The following is a 24,465-nucleotide window of genomic DNA, read 5'->3' as shown; positions in this document are numbered from 1 at the left end:
TTGCTGAACAGGATCAGACTAACATGCACTAGATTTAGAAACTTCTCTTGTTAGTGCTGCACTGATTCAGGAATCACTAAGTGGCCTAATAACTAATTGCAAGGCACTGAACTACACTACAGGGAATGAAAAACCAAAGCAAATATTTTGAGTGATTATAAAGTAGGTAGGCCACTTTAGCATGTTATAGCTGCAAACATATTGATCATATGATTGTAGTGAAATCTGCTAGGTTACACTAATGGGTAATTACAACTATTACTATTCATTTATTTACAGGCATGTTCCAGTATATTTTTAAACAATCACTGAGATTGTATAAAAACATACAGGAGTAGATGTACTAAAGTGCTGCAGCTGTCACAATTATTGCAAACGAGTCGGAAGTCTAGGGTGAAATATATACGAAACAAGCGCAATGCTATTAGTGATTTTTTAGGAAATGCTTTGCGGCAGACAGTTTTTCTTTGCAGTTTAGCCACAGATGAATATGTAATTATGGGCGTTCCTGCATAATTTGTTAAGAACTTTTAAAAGCAGTTTAAATAGTAGCAATTAGCAAACCTTTAAAAGGCAGTATGAAAAACAGTATTCCCTAATCATGGCTGCTCTGATTGCAGCAAGGAGACATTGGCAGTGTTTACATGCAAGTTTTAATTGCGCTACTATAGTGCATTCATGACGTGTCATGCGCAAATGACGCATGATTGTGCTCGTTCCAAAAGTGCACGACAAAAAAAGTGTGTGACTTCAGTGACATTACACTTTGGTAAAGCACAGTAAAGTGCGCGCTAATTGGCCTAATTAGTCCCAAAGCAACAAACTCCACAGTCGTGCAAAATACTTAACAATAGACTTTCATGAAATAACACGATACCTCCTCCACTTCCCCTATGTAAAAGAACGCTCTTCTCTGGAATACGGTCTTTCTGTCCTCCTCTGTAGCGTAAGTAAGATTTTCCTTATCCCAGTCTTACTAATACAAATCAGTTAAATATCCATCCATCCATTATTATCAATCCACTTCTCCTGATGAGGGTCGCGGCTAAATTATATATAAATTGCATATAGAGATGTTGATTTTATTCCATTATTTATTAATTTCAGTGTATTATGAACGATGCATGAAAACTACTAGATCGTTATGACCAGCATTATTATCATAATAATAATAATACAAATAATGTAGCTTTTTTTCCCGCAGGATGTTTCAAGCTTCCACCCCTTCTGACAGCAGCAACACCAGCTCCGCTGGATGGATGAGGAAACTCGTTCCCTCCTCCACATTATTGCGGACCTGGGGGTTATGGATGAACTGGATCTACCTCGCCAAAGAAATGCCACTATTTTCACCAGTATTACCGGTGCTTTGGTTGAACTTGGCATAAATAGAACGCTCCTGCAGGTACGAGATAAATTCAAGAAACTGCAGTCCTGCAGTCAAAGCTCGAGATCCCAATTTCGGAAATGCACCGGTTAATGGGTGACCGGCCAGTGGCAGTGGCATCGGACCATTTGCTGGAATCCTCATCATTCCAGACGTCCTGTGAAATACCAGCCCCATCAATACAATATGGTAATTGCGCCAGCCATCATTTACTTTTCTAAACTAAAATATGCTACCTCGGTAAAGTTAGCTTGACGTTTGATATTCGTTTGATATTTGACTCAAGCTAACCCGACATGAATGAAAATGGCTGCATCTCGCCAACCACAGAAGCTAGAGTGCTCAAACCAACTTTAATTTAAAGGAGACCAATTGTGAATTGTTTCAAAGTCTCCGTTTTACATGTGAATCCTAAGAATAATTTATGGAAAATAATAACATACCACACATACGCACACTTAGCCTCAGCCACGCGTAAAAGGGCTTTATCTCCTCAACCACAGTAGCTAGAACGTCCAAACCAACTTTAATGTGAAGAAGACCAATTGTGAATTGTTTCACAAGCTCTCCTTTACATGTGAATCAAACAAATAAATTGTGAAAAACAATAACATACTGCATATACGCACACAGCCTACCTGACACGCGTAAAATAACTTTATCTCCTCAACCACAGCAGCTACAGCGCTCAAACCAACTTTAATTTAAAGGATTCCAAATGTGAATTGTTTCACAGCTTCTGTTTTACATGTGAAGCCTAAGAATAATTTGTGAAAAAACAAATAGTTGGGGATATCAAGCCATTTTACGCATATCGGGCTAAGTGTGTGCGCATATGCGATATGTTTTGTTTTTCACATATTATTCTTAGGATTCACATGTAAAACAAAAGCTGTGAAGCAATTCACAACTGTTCTTCTTTAAATTAAAGTTGGTTTGAACGCTGTAGCTGCTGATCCAGGAGCATCGTCTGATCAACAGCACCAAGAGGTGGTTGCGTTGCACGCCGAATTTTTGCGCACAATACGATTCCTTTCCTGCAAACCCATTGCATGGGACTGAAGGAGTTCTTCCCATACAAGACTTAATCTAGCCAGTGTTTGTCTGCGTCTTCACCATCCATCCATTTTTGTCTCAACTACGTTGTAAGTAGGCCTATGATTTTATATATCCTTATAACTAATTAGCAAATACACACAAATTATGTATTTATTATATTAACAGCGTTTGTGTGTCTCCACATTTTCTGCATAATTAATTTTAATATTTCAACAAAGTACCTGTGTTTGAAACCAACACATCATGAGTTGTTTTTAATATATTTGTTCCACATTAACGCATACAGTATGTGTGATTGTTGAACGCATAATCCTTTTGTTTAGCACATTAACAGTTACGCAGTTGGCTAAGACTAATATATATGGGTGTGTGAAAGGACATCAGAAGCCTAAGAAGCAGTAATGGGAATTGGTGAGTGCTGTCGGTTTTTGTACACGTGCTACTTCTACCATTTCTAGAACAACCAATTCTAAACAATAATAGTAATAACTATTATTATTTTCTTCTTCTTGGCAGCATGAACCGTTTTAACTGCAAGCCCATTGCATTCTAGACAGATGGGGGGTAACCTTCTCTTCATCTCTGCCTAGCGCGTAAAGCCTCATGTAAACCCCTATGCATTATTTTAACGATATCCTTTATCGCGCAGCATCTCTTTTCAGCGCATTTGGTGATATTTAAATAAACCCTCCCATTATTTTATTATTAATGAGGTTGTTTGCATCTGGAAGACTAAATTCTCTCTCTAAAATAAACTCTCATGTAAACGTGGAAGCAGAACTGTCATGACCAAAAAAGCGTGAGAGATCTGTTGTCACGCTTTTCAGTTTTTGCTTGTAAACTGCCCCATTGCCTTCAGCAAGAACAAATGATTTGTAGGATTAGAACAGAAAGGGTATTACCCGCATTACCCTCTGTGATTTTAATGAAGACCAAATTAAGCACAGACAGGCTCGGCAGCCATATAATTCTTGAGCTGCTGTCTGTTTTAAAATATGACCTGGAGTCTGTCACCCAGAGAACTATTGTCCACCCTGCATTATCTTGACTCTGTGTCCTTTCAGGGGGCTGTGGCAGCTGTTGCTAGTATTTCCCAGTCCGCTTTTTCTTGGGCGTTGCCAGTTGTGCTCAATGAATTTTTGAGGCAAACACCCAAATACCTATTTTTCCCTTGAAAAAAAAAAGCCTTGAAAACATTTTGTGTTACCGATAGTCTACAGGCTAAAGTAAAAAGAAAGTGCGTTAGGTATTTGTCACAAAGACGGCTGTAGTGGGTGACGTCAGACCAGAAACAGGAAGTAACACACAGAACAGACAGAGACAGTGAGGGTGGTGAAGCTGAGCACTTGGTTGTGCTCAGCATTTAATAAACAAAATAAGAGAACACAAAAACACAGGACACGGCACTTACGCCAAAATAAATATATAAACAAAACGGACTAACACACAAAACAAGTGGACGAACGTTTAAACAAGTACCTTGCTGGCACTTCCAGCACGCTGTAACAATTGTTATTTCTAATAATTTCTCATTAGTTCTCCTCCTCTCTCACCCGTTCTCCACTCACGAACACCCAACCCCGAGTGAATGAAACATGCATCTATATATACTGTTGTGCCGGGATTCAATTACTAATTAATTATTCACTTGAATCCCAGCACGTGAATTAATTACGTGCAACCTCGTGCTCACATATTAAATACTTTAAATGCACGTGAAGTGATGTGCAATCCTGTGCCTAAATACAATTACATTTTAAATCACACGTGAAACACTGACCCGTTTATATCCCGTGTACCAACTACAATACACCAACATTAACACATGCAACATACAACATATAACACAGAAATGCACACAGGGGCGGAGCACATTGCCACAGTATTCATTTGATTTTACTACTGTATAGGCCTACTATACAGATTTATATTTTTACATAATGTAATGTGTAGCCTTGATCGATTTCCATTACATGAGAGTAAGTGTTAAAACTTCATGCTGATATTGGACTCAGCTCTCGTCAAGGTAAGCACCAACTAAGACACAGCTTCTTTTACTGTAAACAAATGTGATCCATTTGCGTTTCCTTCCATCTGATGATGTAGATATCCTTCTGCCTGGTGTTGATGGCTGAAGTGTAATGCTGGCTCCAGGGATCAGCCTATTCTGCCTCCCTGGCACATCAGCACACACAACGGCTGCAATGCTGACTCCAGGGATCAACCACAGTGCAGCCTCCCTGACAACCGTTTGGACTGAGCTGAGTAGGGTACTTCTCTGGGGTCTTCAAGTGGGCACCTTCAATCCCTGGTGTTTCGCCGACTAGCCCACAACACCTTAAGAGGGCTTGACAGTGATTCTAGCATCCCAGCATCACCCCCCTCCGTCCCCCACTCAGCTAAGCCCAGCTTACTTACCTTTCTTTACATCTATGTTGTTTTTTACTGTGCTTGAGGTCCCCAACCAGAATCTTTTCATCTCAACCAGAGCCAGTTGCTGCTCCTCTCTGCTACTTCAGATAAGTTCTTCACTATGCGTCGCAACTCTTGAACACTGAATCCGATGTCTCTGAGAAACCGGGTTGAAGAATGTGCCACAAATCCTTGACAACCCACCTCTACTGGGTAAACCTGGACTCTCCATCTTCACTGTTCCGCTTCAGCAGTTAGTTGAGCGTATCGAAGTTTCTTCCTTTCATGCGCCTCATCCACAGCATCCTCCCATGGCACTGGTTACCAGGTTAAAAAGGCGTACTGATCCACACCACAAGACAATATCAGATCAAAGGTTAATGGTGGCAAACTCAGGCAGAAAAATAAGCTTTGTCCAACATCTGCCACTGAGCACAATAAATGTATGTGTGTACAATTTTATTGTATTCTTTTAAACCTGACACCTCCTTATGTCGGACAAACATGTTCCTGTTTAGCGATTATGAAAAACTTTCTGATATTTTTTATTTGGGTGTGAACCCTTTGCGGTCCATTTATTTAGCGCGTCAGGTCCAATTTATTTTCACACGTGCAGTTTATTTTAGATGCGCTGTTTAAAAGTATTTTTTTCACAGTAAAACAGGTTTAAAAGGCACTGCATATCAACAGGACACTCAGTACTGCATCTCCAGCCCCACCCAAACCCTTTGTTCGATGTATTTTTCACATACCTCTTCATAGTCGTACATACCGATAAATCATCACCAAACTCCTCAATAATGCAATCCAAGTCATTATTTTATAACTATAACATCTCAAAAAGCTCTGCAAATGTCTGTGATATTCTTTGAGCGCTGGATGTAGAAGCAGCTATCTTGTTTGTTTATGTCTGTGTTATCTCTGTGGTGCCGGGGCTATGTGTATTGCTCAGATCCGCCCCCCTTTTTTTTTCGACTTCTCTCGGCTCCTATCGGTCTCACTCGGCCATTGAATGGTTTTCTCAGCTTTTTCTGGAGATAGGGTCCGACATTGGACCGGAAAGGGAAAATTGTAATGTCGGACTTGGTCCGACATAGGTCCGCATAGGGTTAAACTGCCTTTCATTATTCAAAAAAATTACTCGAAAAATATTCGAGTCTCAATGCTAGAGATCTCGCTAAGATGACGCAACAAATATTTAACTTGGTATAATGTGGCTCTCTTCATTAACATACTTTCTCTTAGTACATATGACAACATTTATACTTTCTGGTATGTTTGCGCTGTGACTGGCCCATCTTAGTACATCTACCCCATAGTGCTTTAAAAATATATGCAAAAAAATAAAAACACAGGGCTTAAAAATCACTTAGCCAAGTTTCTAAGGTAGAAAAAAAATGTTGAGGTACAACATCAGTTGCTGTGGAGACCAGGTGCCATGCTGCTTTTTAAGTCACTAAAATGACCTCTTCCACATCATGAATGGTGGCTATAACAATGCTTTATAGGGATCAGAAACAGTGCTCCCTGTAGCTCATCATGGTAGTTCTAGAATCTTGTTGCTCGTCTTTTCCTTAATATCTAACAGGATTTATTGGTCTGCAGTGAATGACTATTCCTGAGGAGAACTGTCAATGGCCAAGTGACTAGACACCCTCTATACAGTATGTGTGTTTGTACATACATTTTTTTAAATAAAATTGTCTTCTCACCTCAGTAAAGAGCAACACAGGGCAGCATACATGTGTATATACTTATTGAGACTTCAGTTTGGAATCAAGCTTATACAGTATTTTGATGAAGGCTTGAAGCTGTATGAAAGCACAGCAGCAGCAGTAGCAGGGTACTGTCATGCAGTGGGGATGCTAATTTCTTAAAACATACTAAAGTCTACTTAGGTGTCTAAAGCTGAACCATTGTGCAAAGAATTACGTACTCTACATGAGGGATCGTCCTGTCAAGCAGAAAGAACAGAAACATTGCACTTCTATTAGTATCAGACAGACACAAAATGGGCACAAACATGTTTTTTGGTATGTGTCACACAAATTCTGTAAACGTTTTTTCATGTTTGGATCCAAAGATGTTTCTGTTTATCTTGTAAACAAACACACACAAAATAGAGGAATAAATCAATACTGAAATCATAAAACTAATATTCATTGAGTACATGCATGGGATATAATGAAAGCTTACATACACAATACACCAATTAAAGCACATAAATCAAACATAAATTCTAAACCTATATGCTTAGATTTTGTGGACTTATATTCTCAAATGTCAATTAACTTACAATTGGAAGTTCTGATTGTGGTTTCCGGTGTGCCAATAGCTTGTAAGTGTTTAAATTGTTCTCAAAACTCCTGAGATAAAAGAAAAAAAAAACAACTTGAATCTTCAATAACTTATAATAATGTCAGTGTCATTCACTGTAAAGACACTTTGTACTCTCTAATGTATGTCATGACATCCTTGCTATGATTATGATTTCTGCAATTGTAAAACTGGAAGCATCATAAGTATGACAGCAATTATAGCACAAAATACTGCCTTCCTTCTGCTGGCAGTTTCTCTTGGCTTCATAGCACTCTTCTGTAGGGGCAGCTGCATTTTGAATGTGTGTATTTTGTTTGGATATTTCTACAGTATATAAAACTGTTAAAAGATTAATGGTCAGATTGGAGTGCACAGCCGAGAGCCATCAAATTATAATAGGACTGACAAACAGAATGTGACAACCAGAAAGGAAGCATCTAAAAATATATCAATTCTGAATTATGTAATTAGAAACTCTTCTTATCACAAAGTCAATCATACTCCTGAGGTACTACCCTGCACTTGAAGCTTTTAAAAAAAAGTGGGGCATCCAAGAGCCAAAATGGTTTCTCAACTACATTTAATTTACAAAAACGTGGTTTAATAGTAAATACTGGTAATACAAACCTCCCACGTAGCCGCACAGCTTCCTCAAACTTCCTTTCATCCATGGCTTTCTGCACTTCTTGAGTCTACATGAGTACAAATATATATAAAGTTAAGGTAGGTTGCATGAACATTTTTATTTTGTATTCTATGTGTTACTACTGGCGATACTTTCTGAAAATAAATCACAGAAATTGGGATACAAATCAGTCAATACAATTTGGTATTCCTTTATAGTAAATCAGTATCATATTTAATACATTATTTTAAAAATACATTTCATATTTAAACCTTTAATACTTAATGCAAATAAAACATGTATTTAATTGATCTAAAATATTGAAAGGGATGCTGTCATTATTTTAATTATATTGCAAAAGCTTGTTCTAGCAAATGCCACCGTAATAAGTATTTTAATACAGTAATTAATTGATACACTTGACAAATGCTTGAAAAAAAACAATTCTTGAACTGGCAGTCTCCTCGAGTGGTGCAGCCTACACAGGCCCCATTATCATTAATTAATGAACACAGCCAAAGATAAACTGGTCGTTCTCCAAGACCTACCATCTGTACACACTCCATTAGGGGTAGTCGGACGGCTTGGTTTCCGCAGAGAGAAACAACGCATGCTGGAGTGTCAGCTGATGCTTCCAGCAGGGCAAGTACAGCCTCCACGCCCATCCTACTGGCCTAGAATAAAAAACTCACACTTTTATCTGCTGTATGATTACACAGGTTTATGTCATAACATCAAACATCTGCTGCATGCATACTACAAGTGGAAAGATCTAAAAAAAAAAAAAAAAAAAAGAACAAAAAGCATGCCAATTCAAACAGAGTAGGTATATTATGTGGCTATTAAAAAACAACTTAGTTACATGGAAGGGGTTCATCTTGGCAAATGTCCCTTTGTCTTTACACTTGATTCAAGGAGACCTTTTGTAAACATAGCATTGTTTCAGCCACCATCTTTTGGTTTGGTACTGTTTTTCTTTCAAAAGGAAACACCAAAATATACATATGAAATAGGAAATCCAGGTTTCTATGAAGAGCCTTTTTAATGGTGTTCGCCAGATCTTTCCTTTATCAGCCAGTAGTTCTAAAATGAATTACCATGGCAACTTAGACGGGATATGTCTGCCTAAACAACTAACGAAATACAAAACCAGTAAACACACATCTCTTGTAATGTTAGGACAAGAAAATCATTGCCATGAATCCCCACTTGTCTATAAAGATCTATCTGAGACTGTGATGGGATTTACACTAATCATGTCACATACAGTGCACTGATGCAGTGGTGTAAGATGTTTATTCAACTCACCAGTATTCTGTCAAAAGCAGATGGGGTTCCTCCTCTCTGGACGTGGCCCAGTATTGTCACTCGTGTGTCGAATCCCAAACATTTAACAACAAGCTGGGGAAGAGGTTTTGGATCTAATGAATTGCTCAGTTATACTCTCAGACTTTGAGTTACATCAATGTCAGTTTCAGGAGTTAAGAAATCTGGTAAATTTGCAGCAAATAAGATTGGTTGCCTTAAGCCTAGATAAGTGATAACCAAGGATTCAGCACAGGTTTTATTAGCATTAGCAACTTATACTTGTGCTTATGCTTGTGCTGATGATTTTTTACATTTTTGGGGTATGTGCAGATTTTTCAAGATCCACTCTATAGCACTGAAAGCTCAGAATGATCTTCCTAGTACCAGGGTATCTGGATATCGTTGCTAGTGCACATTGCCTGCGATGCGACGAGCGACACTGAGGCGACACAGAAGTGATGCGAATAAAAATAGGATTGGTGTCTATTTTTTACGATTTTGTCATGCAGCAGCTGGGCAACTGATCAATGAGGAACAGCTTCCCTTCGTACCTTCAGTTAACAATGGAGGAAGAAAAGATCATTCTTGCAGTATCAAAATACCTAGAGCTGTGCAATATATATATATATATATATATATATATATATATATATATATATATATTCATAATTAAACCATAGATATGCATGTGTGTGTATGTTTATGTATTTACGCATGACTCGATTATTTGTAATATTATATTGAAAAACCCGAACCTAATTTGAATACATCTCTCATTTTGTCACAAAAATTAGATTTTTTATTGGATGACAAGATACTTTCACAGCAACATGACCATACACACCAGAAGCGACACAGAGGCGATGTGACAGGTTTGAAAACTGCAAGATCTATACAACTGTTATAAATTGCTATTGACAAAACTATGATCAAGACTGGTACATATTCGTCAACTTGATGTGGAAATTATGAGTGTCTTCTCTGACTGTATTTCAACATATATGGCAATAAATCACACATACCAGGCTTATCCAGTTCCTTCAAAATGGACTCTTATATATTGTCTTTCAACTCTGTATCTTTATAATTGTGATGACCTTTGTCATGAAGCTCTGGGTATTTTTTCAACAGTAAGTATTATTATTTCCTCCGTCATTCTGGATACTGCTTCATCACAGAGTTGTTCTTTGCAGTGGCGGCTCGTCATAAGAGGCTATGGAGGCTGAGCCTACATATAATTTTGTAAAAGTAATACAAGCTTACCTTACGTCATGCTTTCCAAGGTCTACTGTATTGCTATTGGCTAACATGTAGCCTCAAAATGGGTGGGATTCTGTATGGATTCCACCTGCAAGTTTTACTTGACTTTTGACTTATTTGTATTGGCTACACGAAGCAAGCTTGCAGCTAGCCTCTACCACTCATAATTAGACTTAATCTTGACGTGTCTGTTGAGGCAGGTTATGGGTCACAAGTGGCTACTCCCTTAAGTTTTGATTTCCATATACAGTACATTGTAGATTTTTTATATTCATACGCCATTTACTTGCTTTCAATTGAGGAACAAATAAGTACAAAAAATAACAATAAAGGCTGTCCAAAGCCTAAATTGGACCGTCTTCAACAGGGAGGACCAAAACAAAATTGCCTTTTTAATTGCTCATGGCCCAAGAAACCAAAATGGTTAATCAAGTAAATCCACAATGTTTTTGTTATATATATATATATATATATATATATATATATATATATATATATATATATTTAGGTTCCCCACTTATTAAAGTCATGAGCCGCTACTAGTTCTCTGATTGGTTAATTCCCTAGTTTTCTCACGACAAATCGCAAAAAATAGGATTCAATCCTATACATTTTGCATCGCTCCTGTGTCGCCCTGGTGGCACTCCCACGTCGTCTGAAAGATACTTATCAAAAGTTTAGGTTGTATTTATTTTGTTGCACGTCTGCACAGTTCTCCTTTGTTGCATTGCGTCCGGTGTATAGAGGCCTTCACAGTTGTTGCTATTCCTTTATAGGTTTAAAAAAGCACCTCCCCCTCCTTTTTCTAGACAGAGCAATGTTTCTCATTTACCATGAACACATGGTCAAATCTATGTTTATAATTATTATAAATTATTAAATGTATTTGGTTATAGGCCTACATCACTGAAAATTAAGAGCTCACACAATTAAAACAGCATCTAACCCCACCAGGGAGTGTAAATTAATATTCTCCATGGTGGCGCCACACCCTATTTGAGTAAAACACATCTTAGTATACTGAACTTCACTTCAGTATACTAAGATGGGTTTCATATTGGTAGTGAAGAGAAGAAACATTATCAAGATGCAAGGTCTGGGAAAAGGAAACTATCCACATGCACAATTTAGAGCATGCATTCTGCTATATTGATAAATAAGAAACTGTATTACCAAGGGCCTTCACTTTACTGCATGCCTGATAAAGAACAAAATAAGCAGGTTGGACAAAAGTACTGTGCACATCACTAGTTCAACTCCTGCAAGACCAGCATGTTTAATGAACATGATTATGATATTGCATTGAGAATAACAAACATAGCAATAACATATGGCTAGCCAAGACTGATAATTAAAAAAAGCATTGTAAAACCATGCAGTAAAGTAAAATTAATGAGGCATGTTTATAGCTTAAATTACACCAGCTTTTGCCACACACAAATAGCAAAAAGTATCATGTTGTAAATTTGCTGTAAATAGCCAGACTAATGAAAGTGAAAGCCCCTTAAAAATGATGCATTTTGAAATAAAAAAAAAAATAAAATAAAAAAAATAAATAAATAAATATATATATATATATATATTATATATATATATATATATATATATATATATATATATATATATTATATATATATATATATATATATATATATATATATATATATATACCATACAAGATGGATTAACTTAGTTAAGGTATCGTAAGTCAGGTTGTAATAATTGAAAGAGGCATTCCACAAAACAAACAAATCTGATTGTTCTTATTTAAAGCATTAAACAGAGAAGTTGATTATGAAGTCTGCTACTGTCTATAAGGAAATTTCACATCAACTTATATATCTTAAAAAGGTAATGATATTTTCAGACTTTTCCTGTATAAGACAGTTGTATAGCTAGACAGCTGATGAAAGTAAATAATAAATGCAAACTTGATTCAACCGTGGCAAACTTCTTACCGTAGCACACGTGAGCAGTAAAATATGAAGGAGCTAAACGCAAGGCAGTGGTCAGTGCAGGAGCTGTACTACAAGGTGGTTAGTACTTACATCCTTTATGTGTTCTGAGGTAATAGGTTTGTTGGAAGTATCAATCGCCCCTTCCGATATAATAATGATATTCAGCCTTTTTTTTCGTGCACGATTCTAAGAGGATAAAAAAAAACATCACAAGACAAAAAATGTTTTGCATAGGCTTCTAAAGTTGGAACACCATTCTGCTAAAATAGTTTACCCCAGGATTTATAGAACAGTTCATTTTAAGTTGAGTCCTGAGACAATTCCACCTTGCCGTAACGACAATGTGAAACTGTCAGAAATTGGTGCTCATGTTTTTCTTCTTTTGACTGGCAGTTCTGGTGGACCGGGGGTGAAACTATTCTGCAATTCTGGGCCCCACTTTGTCTCACCTGATGCTCATTAGCATGTTCAGGTACTCACATCCTTGACAATATTAGAAGTAATAACTTGTCCATGTCTGTCCATGGCTCCTTCTGCAACTATGATAATGTTCAACCTTGAACCACGGGATCGGGTCTAAATAGTGAGAAAAACACTGCAAAAATAAAATCCCTAAATCCCAGTGTGTCTGGAAGACATATGAAACATTCTGGGTAACAGAAAGTAACATACAAAATGAAAATAAAAAACAGCACCTTCACAAACCTGAAAAAAAGCAATATATCAATTACATCTACAAATCAGTAACAACATTTTAAATTTAAATTTAAATACCAAAAATTAAATTTCTAAACATTACCTGTTTATCTCCATACATTAGCTCTCACATAGCTGAGAGTCAGGTCTCCAAGAACAAAGAAGATTACATTATAATTTACAAACTATCATCTACACAAATACCAATATAACATTTATTGTCCCTATATTGTAAAGGCTGGATAATCTTAAAAAAAACCCTCCAATTTAAACTCCCAAAAACGTTTACCTCCGAGAGTTTGGTGCACATCTGCTCCTCCCACCCATCTGCTGGGGGCATTTCAGGGATGAACATCCAGTCTGCTCCACAGGCTAAGGCGCTCACTAGAGCCAGGTATCTAAACCACAGGACCAACAAGATCCATTTACAATTAATCAAACCATGTACCAGAAGCATTTTCATATCACCTTACCCAGCTCAGAATTCTAAAAACTATAATACAAAAACACTTACCCGCAGTGTCTTCCCATGACCTCCAAAACAAATGTCCTTTGGTGACTACAAACAAAAGAGCATACCAGTTTATTCCCCCAAGTTAATTGTATAGTGTTTGATTCTTACAAGCAAGTACCAACAAGTTCTTGAATGAATGTTTTAAGTTGCAAATCCTGTGCCTCCAGATAGTACATTTTCATAGCAGTGACCTTATTCTGCAAAACAAGCAGGGCCTTGAGCCAACTGGAAGCTTCATATTTACATTCCAATCCTCATGCTTCAGAAAGTGTGAAGTAACACAAGGAGACAGCAGCTAAATAGTGATGAGTGCAAACAGCATCAAACAGGCATGTTAGTGACATACACCCCCTGTCATGGCTGTAAATACAAAATTAAAACTAATAACTAAACAGACGTAGTGCTATTTGTGAATAGCACTCACACTGTATGGTTGTGAACACCCACCTTTGTGCAGTAGTCACGATTGCATCCACAACTTCAATGATTCGATGCAGGGCAGAGTCTGTACCAATAGTCATATCGGTGCCACAGAAGTCATTGTCGATAGATCCTACCATCCCCACAATGTTCAGGTGGGAGTATTTCTCAGCAGATTCTTTGTCAATTTTTCCTGTATAAATGTTAATAGAAAACTACTAATGAAATATTCACAACTCAACAACTAACATCTAAGATTTTTTTTTTTTCTGTGAACTTTACAAGGCTCTGCTGTTCTATTCTGGCAATGAAAGTCTATGCACTTTACGACCCAATACAGTAGACTGTAGCTAATCCAAACCAGGTGGTTTTGGACCTTTAAGATTAGTGATTTATTAGTGATACTTACATTTCAGAAATCATTAATTGCACTTTCAAGAAAAGTACTGAGACAGCTGTTTTGCACTTATCATGAAGTTGTGATTTTGAAGTTTAGTTTCTACAGTTTAGTTTCACAGAGTGCATTTATTGTGACAGCATTGTTCACACTACAGGTTAGTTTGAACTGCAGTGTTCGGAATAGCGAGAGTCTATTATAAAACTACTGCAACAGAATGTTGGATTAAGACAAGTCTACTGCAGAGCTACAGCTGCAGAATGTTTAGTTTTTGTAAATCATGTGGAAATCTGATTAATCATGAAACACATGCAAACTAGGTCTATCACAGAATGCATCTTTTTTGACAATTCTTTCACCTTGTTGAACAAGCTCGTCAAGCAGTCCGCTCCACTCCTCACGGAAAAGGTTTGCTCCAGTTAAACTTCCATCTCCTCCAATCACACACAGGTTTGTGATCCCACGCAGCACCAAGTTTAGGGCAGCCGCACGGCGCCCCTCATGGGTACGGAATTCCTTACAGCGGGCACTCCCAATGACAGTCCCGCCCTTAAAAAAGAAAATAAATGTTTGATCCCCGGCAGTCTTCTTGTGCAGGGCTCCCCACATCGTACATTAACCCATTAAGTGCCAATGTCCACATTTGAGGACAGGCTCCTTTGCAATTTTTGGAGCATTTTAACTGACATCTACCTGTTTGAATTTTCTCTTTAACTATATTGTTTAAATATCCTTTAAGTACATTAACAGCCCATGCTGTCATTTTTTTTAGTGATTTGTCAATATTAGTTTTCTTCTATTTCATTTAGCTGTTCCTCATCTACTGTTATGTGTCTGCTCTTGACAGTTGCTGGTGCACTTATTTTATTTATTTATTTATTTTCAGGTGGACTGCTGTCTTCATTCAGCAAGTTTATCTTGTACCAGTTATCTGTTTTTATCCCCAAATATATTAAAGGAAATAGGTGAAGTGTCACTCATTTTTGGCAGTGGTTTTGTAACTAATAACAAATAAAATGGCAGATTGTCACGGAATTTAGAATGTAGTGGTGCGTAGTGATTTATTCAGTGTGAAATGGTGTTACATTTAAAATAGTTCCAACAACAACAATCAAGCACCAAACAGTGTATGTCCTGTGAACCCTGGCTGGCTTGTAAGGTCTCTTATAGTATATTTGCATGGTAATGTGTCTTACCATGGTTTGCTATGTTTTGTTCACATAACTCTCTGTATTACACTTTGCTATGCCTTTACCATGATACATTTAAAAGGTTAAACTCTCTTATTTTTTTTTTATTTGTATTTTTTTTTTTTTAAACCATTTTGATAACTTATTCTATTTGAGACAGTAATTTCCAAAACAATGAATACTGTCTACAACGGTCCAGACTGCAGTTTCTTGCTCCTCACCACTTGTAGCATGCTTGAGACACTTTCCCATTTGGCCTCTTCAATGTTTTCCCCACCGTCCACCAAACCCTGGTATCCCTGTAGACAAATACAGAAAAGCTAATGTAAGAAACAATCAGTAGAGTAGAAAGGGCTCAGCTGTAACATTGCTGTCAAGTCTCTCAAACAGTTTAAGGTGAATAGTAGAAATAAAATACTATGCACTCAGCTCGATGTGATGCTTGTGATGTATTATTAGAAAGGCTTGCTGCACTTCTGACAGGAAACAATTTAGCTTGTGGTCACAAGACAGTTTAACCTTTAATAAGACATTGTAACTTTCAAGGGTTCACATTCAGACAGAGGAACAAATGATCCACACTGCCCAGTAATTCTAAAAAGAATCCATTTCCTTAATTGGTCATAACAGCATTTATAGCCTTGTAAAGAGTGCAGCATGCACTTCCTCATATGTATCACTGTTGGCTTTTCCATAAAGACTTTCTTTAAAGAAAACTACTTCCTAGAACAAGTTCTAGTTTTAGAGAGGTTAGCAACCAGGAGAATTAATTTGAATGTTTCTTGAAAAAACTGCCAAAGATAAGGCATGTTACACAAATGCTCTTGAAAAAAGGTTAACTACAAAAGGAATCCTGCTGTGGGCCAGTTTTACTGTAACAAAATTAAAATGGGAGTAACTTTACCAAATGCTTAAAAATAGGTGTTTGCTTCACATAGAATTGGGTTGGAGAAAACATTAGACAAGCCTGTTATATGTTGTCTGGTGCCCACGGTGTGTCCCTACATTCTAGTGTTGTAGCAGGTATTTTTGTAGCATTTGGAATATGATCAAATCAACACACCTCGTGAATAAAATATACTTTTGCTCCAACATAGATTCCCACACGCACAACAGCTCGAACAGCAGCATTCATACCTGAGGAAATAATATGAAAAATTAGCATTGGCACAGGGCTTTGCAGTGCATACTTAGAATGTGGACATTACACCCTTAATGCACCCATACATCGTTCTGGATTTTTTTCTTTTCGTTGATACATTATGCTTAAAAAAGGGCTATAGGCCAGGTTAAGTTTGGGAGGTTTGAGCATTCTGAACTTAAAAGAAGAAAGGACAATTATGTTAAAAATCAAGGGTACAAGCAAGGGTGACCTGCATAAAAACATGTATTGTATACATCAAATGTGTTTATTGTTCTCTGCAGCCACGCAAAGCAAGGCTCATAAGACTATAATTATGCTTTTCGGCATCTTTCCATTTGTCCATCCTTCCACTCATAAACTATGGGAGTTCAAGAGTAAACTAGGTCATTTATAAAGATGGGTTTTGACATTCTAATAACAGAAGAACTGATGATGCAACGTGCAGTAATTACTGAGTTTGTCCCTTCCGACATGTATGCTGGTTGTAGATAAGTGCATTCCTCATACCTGGTGTTTTGCAGCCTTTTTGAAATTCCTCTATTAAAATATGCTCATATAAGTAAGGATTTAGATTAAAGTTTACTTCCACCTTAAAATAACTCATATTTTGTGATGATCAGCGTTTTGTAAACAGTGTTGGTTTTAAATGATGCCCAGTATGCTTAGAAATAGAGTGTATTTGAGGTGCAGTACGTTACAATGAAAAAAAAAAGATCCAGTCATTAACTTTTCATGATATAACATAAAACTAACTCAGGGGAATTTAGCCACATGAGTGGTATAAACCAGAATTCATGGATGATTCTAGTTTTTTTTTTTTTTTTTTTTTTAGTATTAAGTACCTTAATACTAAATATTCCCTATGTAATCCATTTTAGCTTGGTACTTTTCCACTGGAAAAGAAACATTATTGAATGGTTCACTGCATGCCACAGCTAGCTCTTTGTTTGCATTGCATAACTGCTGTTGTATTCATCCATGCAGTGGCAACGTAGTTAAAACTACAGTCTGGCTTCCAGAAATGCGACCCCTTTATTTTATTTTTACACACACAGGGAAGAATTTTACATGGAGGATGTGTTTGTGAAATGAAAATAAAAGTGTTCATGTTATCTGCCGTACAGTTAAATTAACACTCCATGTTTCTTATTAGAAAGTGTAGCAACATTACCAGCTTTGTTTTAATTTCACAATAAAATGGAGCGCACTGCACTTGACATCCTTCATACATCTGTTCACTTTGAGGGAGTACTGTACATAATGCAGAACCGATGTTATGGTGATCTGCATTGGATATACTATTTCTAAGTTCATATCAAGGTTAAATAGTTACTAGAGCAGGGCAGACACCTAGTGCATTCAAACAATAAACTATTTTTCTTTTTTTTATAAATTTAGTCGTCGCCAATTTTCTACCCGGGTTTTCTCCCCAATTTAGTATGCCCAAGTATTATCTGTATCCTCCGCTCACCGCTCGCAACCCCCCCACTGACTCGGGAAACAGCGGCTGGGACACGCGTCCTCCAAAACGTGCTCCTGCCAAGCCGTCATTTTTCACACTGCAGATCCACAACGATGCCACCAGACCTATAGTGCCGGAGGACAACACAGATCTGGCGGCTCCACTGCAGAACCACAGGCGCCCTATCGACCACAGGGGTCGCTGATGCGCGTTGAGCCGTGGATTCCCCTGCCGACCTAAGCCCTCCCTACCCGGGCAGCACTCAGCCAATTGTGCGCCGCCCCCTAGGAACTCCCGGTCACGGTCGGCTGTGACATAGCCTGGATTCGAACTTGCGATCTCCAGGCTATAGGGCAAATCCTGCACTCCGCACGGAGTGGCTTTGCTTCAATACATCTTCACAGCAATATTTTGCCGTCTTTGTGAATTCACTGCCATATACGCTTTTCCAAAAAAAAAAAAAAATCAAGTTTGGTCACTGCTATATATATATAGTAATCATAGATGGCTAAAAAAAAAAAAAACAATGCACCATTAAACCTCAATAAGAAACATGGTGTGGCGGGGCTGAGCTTCTAAGCTTTCCAATGATACCGCCCCTTTCAGTCTAGCTGCTACAATGACGGAGCAATAGACTCAAAACCTAGGACTATATAAAGAAGGATAGGACAGTCAATCGCGTGATGCAGTTCGGTACTCAATTACAGGCGCCATTTGTGGAACCCAGTCAGTACTGAATACATTGCGGTGGTGCTGTGTTGCAGCGCCAGGACATACCGGTATTTTTTTAATAACAATACAAAATATTGTTAATATAAAGTGACTGACTGTTATTTATGCAAATGAATGTTTGATTGTGTTATGTTAACGCTGTTAAAGTGCTCTACGGGCTCCAGAAATGGCTCCATTGTTTACTAATTCCGCCCACTTATGACAATTTTCCTATCGTTCTTTATATAGTCCTAGCTCAAAATGAAACCTAAGCTGTGAACTGTGTCACATGATGAGAGGCTTAACTTCAGGCAGTCTTAGTTCCAGCTAGGAGTACCGCATACACACATTGAATACGTCTTTGGAAAGCCCAGAATCTGTACTTTTAAACAAGCCATTAACCTGCCTGAGTAATATGTGCGTAACCTTCGGTGCACTGGCACCCCAAAATGAATGGGGCTGAGTTTTAAGAGTCAAAGCGAGAGTTACCGCTTGCAAAACAACACCTAGATAGACTAAATATCGTATTTTGGTTTTTTTTTTTCCAAAACTGTTTACTTATACTGCAGTGTACTAAGTTTCTATAATGCTTAAAGATAGCGGCCAAGAATCACGTACGAGAGAATAAAGTCTTGCATCACTTAAAATATCCAGCAATATTTTTTAATTTATTTACTTTAACCAGAACTACTCAGAATGCGGCTCATAGTGCTTTCGTCACTGACACCCACTTCTTTAGAGATTGTTGGTGTTTCAGGCATTCTAAATTGTGTGAAAAATACAGTAGCTTGGTGTCTTAAAATATCTCTGCGGGATTTTCCCGCACTGAAAGTTGCAGATATGCGGGAGCAACTTGGTTGCTCCAGTGATCCCGTGCTGAAATACAAGCACTGATACACACACACATATATATTTAAATCACATCAGTATTATTTTTCTTTTTATTTACTTTTGGTACAGCATATAATGGGAGTCATACCCTATCACATACACACAGTGGAAAAATCTTGTTCTTGTTCTCCTTGTTGAATGAAATTTGTCAAATCTGTAGCACTTGTATTATTTTTTATATATACTTTCCCATGTTTTTTAGATTGACATGACCTATGTAACAATCTCATAAAATATGTATAGTAGTAACTCGACAGTACTTAAACACATAGCACACTTAAGTTGTACCTTTTTTCCTTTGCTGTCTTCCACAACAAAATCCTTATGGTCACAAGCACATTCTTCTGGGTTTTTTGTGTGTAGGCATTTTTTTTACATTTTGCCACATATTTGCAATTCTATTTTAAATCCTCTGTATCTTAACTCTAATACAGATTTGAATCCTGCGAACAAGCCTCCATTCCGTTGTAATCTTGTTTTAAATCTCGCAAGCAGAGTCTTCAATAGAAATGTAGGAATGTGCTGCCACTTGGTCAGGGTTTCCCCTGGGTTCTAAATTTTTGTAGTCACTTGTGACTAATACTTTCTAAAAACATTAGTCACTCCAGATATTCAGTAGTCACTACTGGCGCACAGCTCAAGTCTTCAAGGGTGTTATGAATCCTGTTTTTTTATGTTATACCTTAAATCACTGTATTGACCAAAACAATTATTTAATTAAACCATTTAAATAATGCTCTACAGTTTAAATAAATTGGTAATTTACAGCTGTAAAGTTTTAGAACATTAAAACTCAAGAACCAGATTTTTTTGCCCTGAAAAGCTACATACAGACACAGAATGCATTATGAATTACTTATACCATGTATGTCTTTTTACAATAAAAAGAAAAAGTGTTAGAATATTATATACAACCCATGGAAACAGAGTTTTGCAATAAGGCTGAAACTTTGCTGCTTGTTTTCTTTTTCTTTTAGCCGACGTATGTGAGCTTAGTTTGTTCTTTTTTTTCTGCTGTTCCGAATCCAAGTCTTCATTTTCTACAACTTGTTGTTCTGTTTGTTCTATTTTACTCTTGCTGAAAAAACGAGTGGATTTTCTTCTGCGACATTTTACAGTATTGGCTAATTCGCGCGCACAAGTTTACCGCAATCATGTATTTATATTGATGATAAAGTTATAGAAAAGAAGGCAAAGAAAAGTTCACTATCCACGCATCTCTACAGCTGACCTCAATATGAAAACATATTACTGGCATTTTTAAATTATTGGTGACTAAAACGTACAGTACTGATGCTAATTAAAAAATAATAATAAAATGCTTACCTAGTATCAGTGTGATGGATGTCCCTGCTTGTTACCACACAAATCACTGATGATGACAGGGAAATTGGAGAGAGCTTCAGTCGCAAGACATTTATGGCGTTTTTAATCTTTGATGGTATTTTGTCTTGATCGCCCTTTGCTAGTAATGTACTGGTATTGAGCAAACAATCCACATTTTTTCACTGGATTGAAAGCTAAAAACTCTTACTACGCTCACACCAGACGTAACGGCATGTCAAACTAGACGGTTTCTGACTGGCCATACATTCTGTATTTTGAAATGAACCAATAATACTTAAGTTACAATAAACTTTAGTCATTGAAACAAATAAATATCGACTTGCAGGCATGAACGCACACAGGAAATAAAATGAGTTAAAGACTAGGCTTTTAGTTTTTAATCCCAGACAGACTGCAGTAACCGCCCAACTGTTTATTACATTTAAACAATAGGGCTTATTTAAAATGTACATATTTACTATGTAAATTAGTCGTGTGTGCACTGAACGCTCTGTCACAGCACATCAGTCTGGTGTTAGCGATTAAACGTTGATTGACATTTTTCATTCTTGGCCACCAAGTAAATATTTTGGACAGTTTTCAAAACAATTGTTGCTTTATTTTTACAACACACGTTGGTGTTGTTGATAATATGATAAACGCGTATATCTGCTTCAGGTTAAACGATAGGCGTGTTACACAGAACACTACAAATAAAATGTCAAATATACACTATGTATTTCGTTGGTTTTGTGGATTTGCTATGTTTTTAAATTATTTTAATACTGCACATAATTATATAGTTTAGAAAATGCTACTTACCAAAACCATGCTGCACGTGAACTGTATTACATAATAATTTCCTTTATTCCGATTCCAGTGGTGTTTTCTCAATGCAAGATGTATTGTAGGCATATAGTGCCGTTTTATCATGCTCGATAGGCCTACTGGCGAAATGGTCAAGAGACAGTGCTTAACACATACAGAATAATTTTGGCTCTGAATTTTAGCATTTTTGGTCATAGAAAAGATACATTTCACATATTTTATAACTTTACTGTCGGCTTTTTTTTTTTTTTAGTTAATGATGCGTTTTCGGTTCACAAATCTTCTGCACACAGTATTTTTAAGCACAACTATAATAACCTATATTTCAGCAGTCACTGCCGAAGCTTATTACTTATTCTTCCAGAAGTAATGGTCGGGTGTAACAGGGATACGAGGTTATATTTGCGCCGGGCTATGTTGTTATTAACAAGCCTGATGTTGTCGTCCAAGCTTTACTATGAAACTGCCTGTAACCAGGGAGGGTGTGAGCGCATTCTACTGGACTGGAGAATAAAACACAGGAGTTTAAATTATGAAAACACAAGTTTAAACAAACAAGTAAAAAAGATCAGCCTGTCGTCAGACATGTCATGGTAATACAAAATGCATTCATATACTGCGTATGGGTATTGATTGCGTCTAGTCAGGGAAGGGGGACACACGGGCCCGTTAAGAGAATTTCAGCGGGACATTTTTTATTTCAGCGGGGCATTGGCGCAATGGCGCGAACACTGCGGATGCAAAGGTTTGAGCAGAACTCTGTAATCGTGAAAGCGCAGCAGCAGAAGCTGTCAGGTTGCAAAGAATCATGTAAGGCTGAAAGCTACAGCAGCACCTAGTACAGCCTCATAAAGTGGTCTGGGTTACCATGGTAACTGACACGCAACATTAAACTGAGGCGCCGATTGGCTGACTGCATTTACGTCGTCTACCACGGGATGAGAACGTTGCAGAGTCAATGAATCGAGAGGCTGAGGCGCTGATGGTTTAGCGATCCCTTCTTTTGAAGAAAGAGACGTTGTGTGTCACTTTAACAAAAGGGATTTTTGTTATAGTACAAACAGAAACGATCGTCACTAGTGACGATTCCACAATTTTTTTTGTCGTCACTTTCAAAAAACATTCGCAAATTCCGAGAGTGACGAGCGACAGCAAAACCCCTGCACTTGGTACGTGGGGGGAGGGGTTAAATTATTCAGAATGAATCAATTATATATATACAAGTTAGGAAGGAGGGTCATTGTCCAGCTGCATTGGGAAAGGTATATATATATTTGTTATTTTTATAGTAGTTTTTATTTTTTTTTTGTTTGTTTTTTTTTAAATGGGAAAGGGGTGAAGTCATTGTGAATTGAGTAACCATTTCCACAGTTTTTCCGGTGTTTATTGGCTATATACCAATTTCATTTTTGTTTTGCATAGGGGGTGTTTTATCATTCTTTATCAGTTAAAATCAAAAAACAGAAGCCCTATATATATATATATATATATATATATATATATATATATATATATATATATATATATATATATATAACATAAAAGAGAAGAACAAGAGGACAGCATTGCTTGCAGTCTAAAGCACTGTTGCTTCTAGTTTCTAATGCATTTATTAAAGTCGGATGTTTTTGTACATTTTGTTCCACCAACAGACATATACCGTACATACATATTGATATCTACAAATGACATCACTAGATTTAATCATTGTGCTTAAAACAAGACTCGTGTAATAAAATGCATGTTGACAATAGTTAGACTTTAAACAGCACAAGCCCTTCCCTTTTATTATTTGTTTATTTAGCAGACGCCTTTATCCAAGGCGACTTACAGACTAGGGTGTGTGGACTATGCATCAGCTGCAGAGTCACTTACAACTACGTCTCACCCGAAGGACGGAGCACAAGGAGGTTAAGTGATTTGCTCAGGGTCACACAGTGAGTCAGTGGTTGAGCCGGGATTTGAACCAAGAACCTCCAGGTTACAAGCCCTTTTGTTTAACCACTGGACCACACAGCCTCCTAAGACATGTGTTCTACCACTGTAATGTGTCTTGCTTTTAAAATAATTTAAAACCCCTGTTGTGGGATATCAGTATTTACTATTACAGAGACAGTGTTTTTCTGCCATAACACGTGCTGTTGAGTTCACATTCCAACTTATACAGTCTCAAGCTGTTTGCCAAGCTGTCAAGGACCACATTTCCAATTACAATTCCACACAGTTAATCAAATACTCTACTACTGTTTACTGTTACTACTTGGTTACCAACAGTACACAGAAAGAGCCTATTATGGTTGTATTTGGCAAGGTTGCTGCAACTGTAGCTAACATTCAAATACTGCATAGAAAGTTGTTTAATAATGTTCAATAGAAAAGCCACATATCACTTGCAATGAGTGCTAGGCTATATCCCAGGAAGTATGCAGCTTTTTTCACCATGTTTCCTAAAGACTTATAGTCACTGGCCAATGCAGTGGGGGGCAAGCTGTATATAATAAATTTGTATTAATCAAACAAGCATTGTTGATATTAAATTCAAACAGGGATTTATCATT

At 37.4% G+C, this 24,465-nt stretch overlaps 1 protein-coding gene across 11 annotated transcripts in view; it reads right to left on the bottom strand.

Moving 5' to 3' along the window:
- LOC117394826 (ATP-dependent 6-phosphofructokinase, platelet type-like) overlaps positions 1 to 24,465 on the bottom strand; it is a 43,834-nt gene that overhangs the window by 14,893 nt on the left and 4,476 nt on the right. For 5 of the 11 annotated variants that reach the window (XM_059019364.1, XM_033993445.3, XM_033993449.3 and 2 more), the window contains exons 2-12: positions 16,609 to 16,682; positions 15,767 to 15,844; positions 14,715 to 14,904; positions 13,986 to 14,151; positions 13,539 to 13,583; positions 13,314 to 13,422; positions 12,419 to 12,514; positions 9,111 to 9,203; positions 8,351 to 8,476; positions 7,805 to 7,869; positions 7,155 to 7,224 (exon numbers count right to left, since the gene is read on the bottom strand). In XM_059019364.1, the coding sequence (XP_058875347.1) occupies positions 7,155 to 7,224; positions 7,805 to 7,869; positions 8,351 to 8,476; positions 9,111 to 9,203; positions 12,419 to 12,514; positions 13,314 to 13,422; positions 13,539 to 13,583; positions 13,986 to 14,151; positions 14,715 to 14,904; positions 15,767 to 15,844; positions 16,609 to 16,682 (1,112 nt within the window). Of the gene's footprint in view, positions 1 to 6,794; positions 6,813 to 7,154; positions 7,225 to 7,804; positions 7,870 to 8,350; positions 8,477 to 9,110; positions 9,204 to 12,418; positions 12,515 to 12,808; positions 12,905 to 13,313; positions 13,423 to 13,538; positions 13,584 to 13,985; positions 14,152 to 14,714; positions 14,905 to 15,766; positions 15,845 to 16,608; positions 16,683 to 24,465 lie in introns of all 11 variants that reach the window. The other 6 variants (XM_033993436.2, XM_033993433.3, XM_033993435.3 and 3 more) reach the window with 2 other exon arrangements.

The sequence above is a fragment of the Acipenser ruthenus genome, chromosome 3, assembly GCF_902713425.1.
Source record: "Acipenser ruthenus chromosome 3, fAciRut3.2 maternal haplotype, whole genome shotgun sequence".
In the NCBI taxonomy this organism is placed as follows: Eukaryota; Metazoa; Chordata; class Actinopteri; order Acipenseriformes; family Acipenseridae; genus Acipenser; species Acipenser ruthenus.
This window is presented reverse-complemented; position numbering and strand designations above follow the sequence as displayed.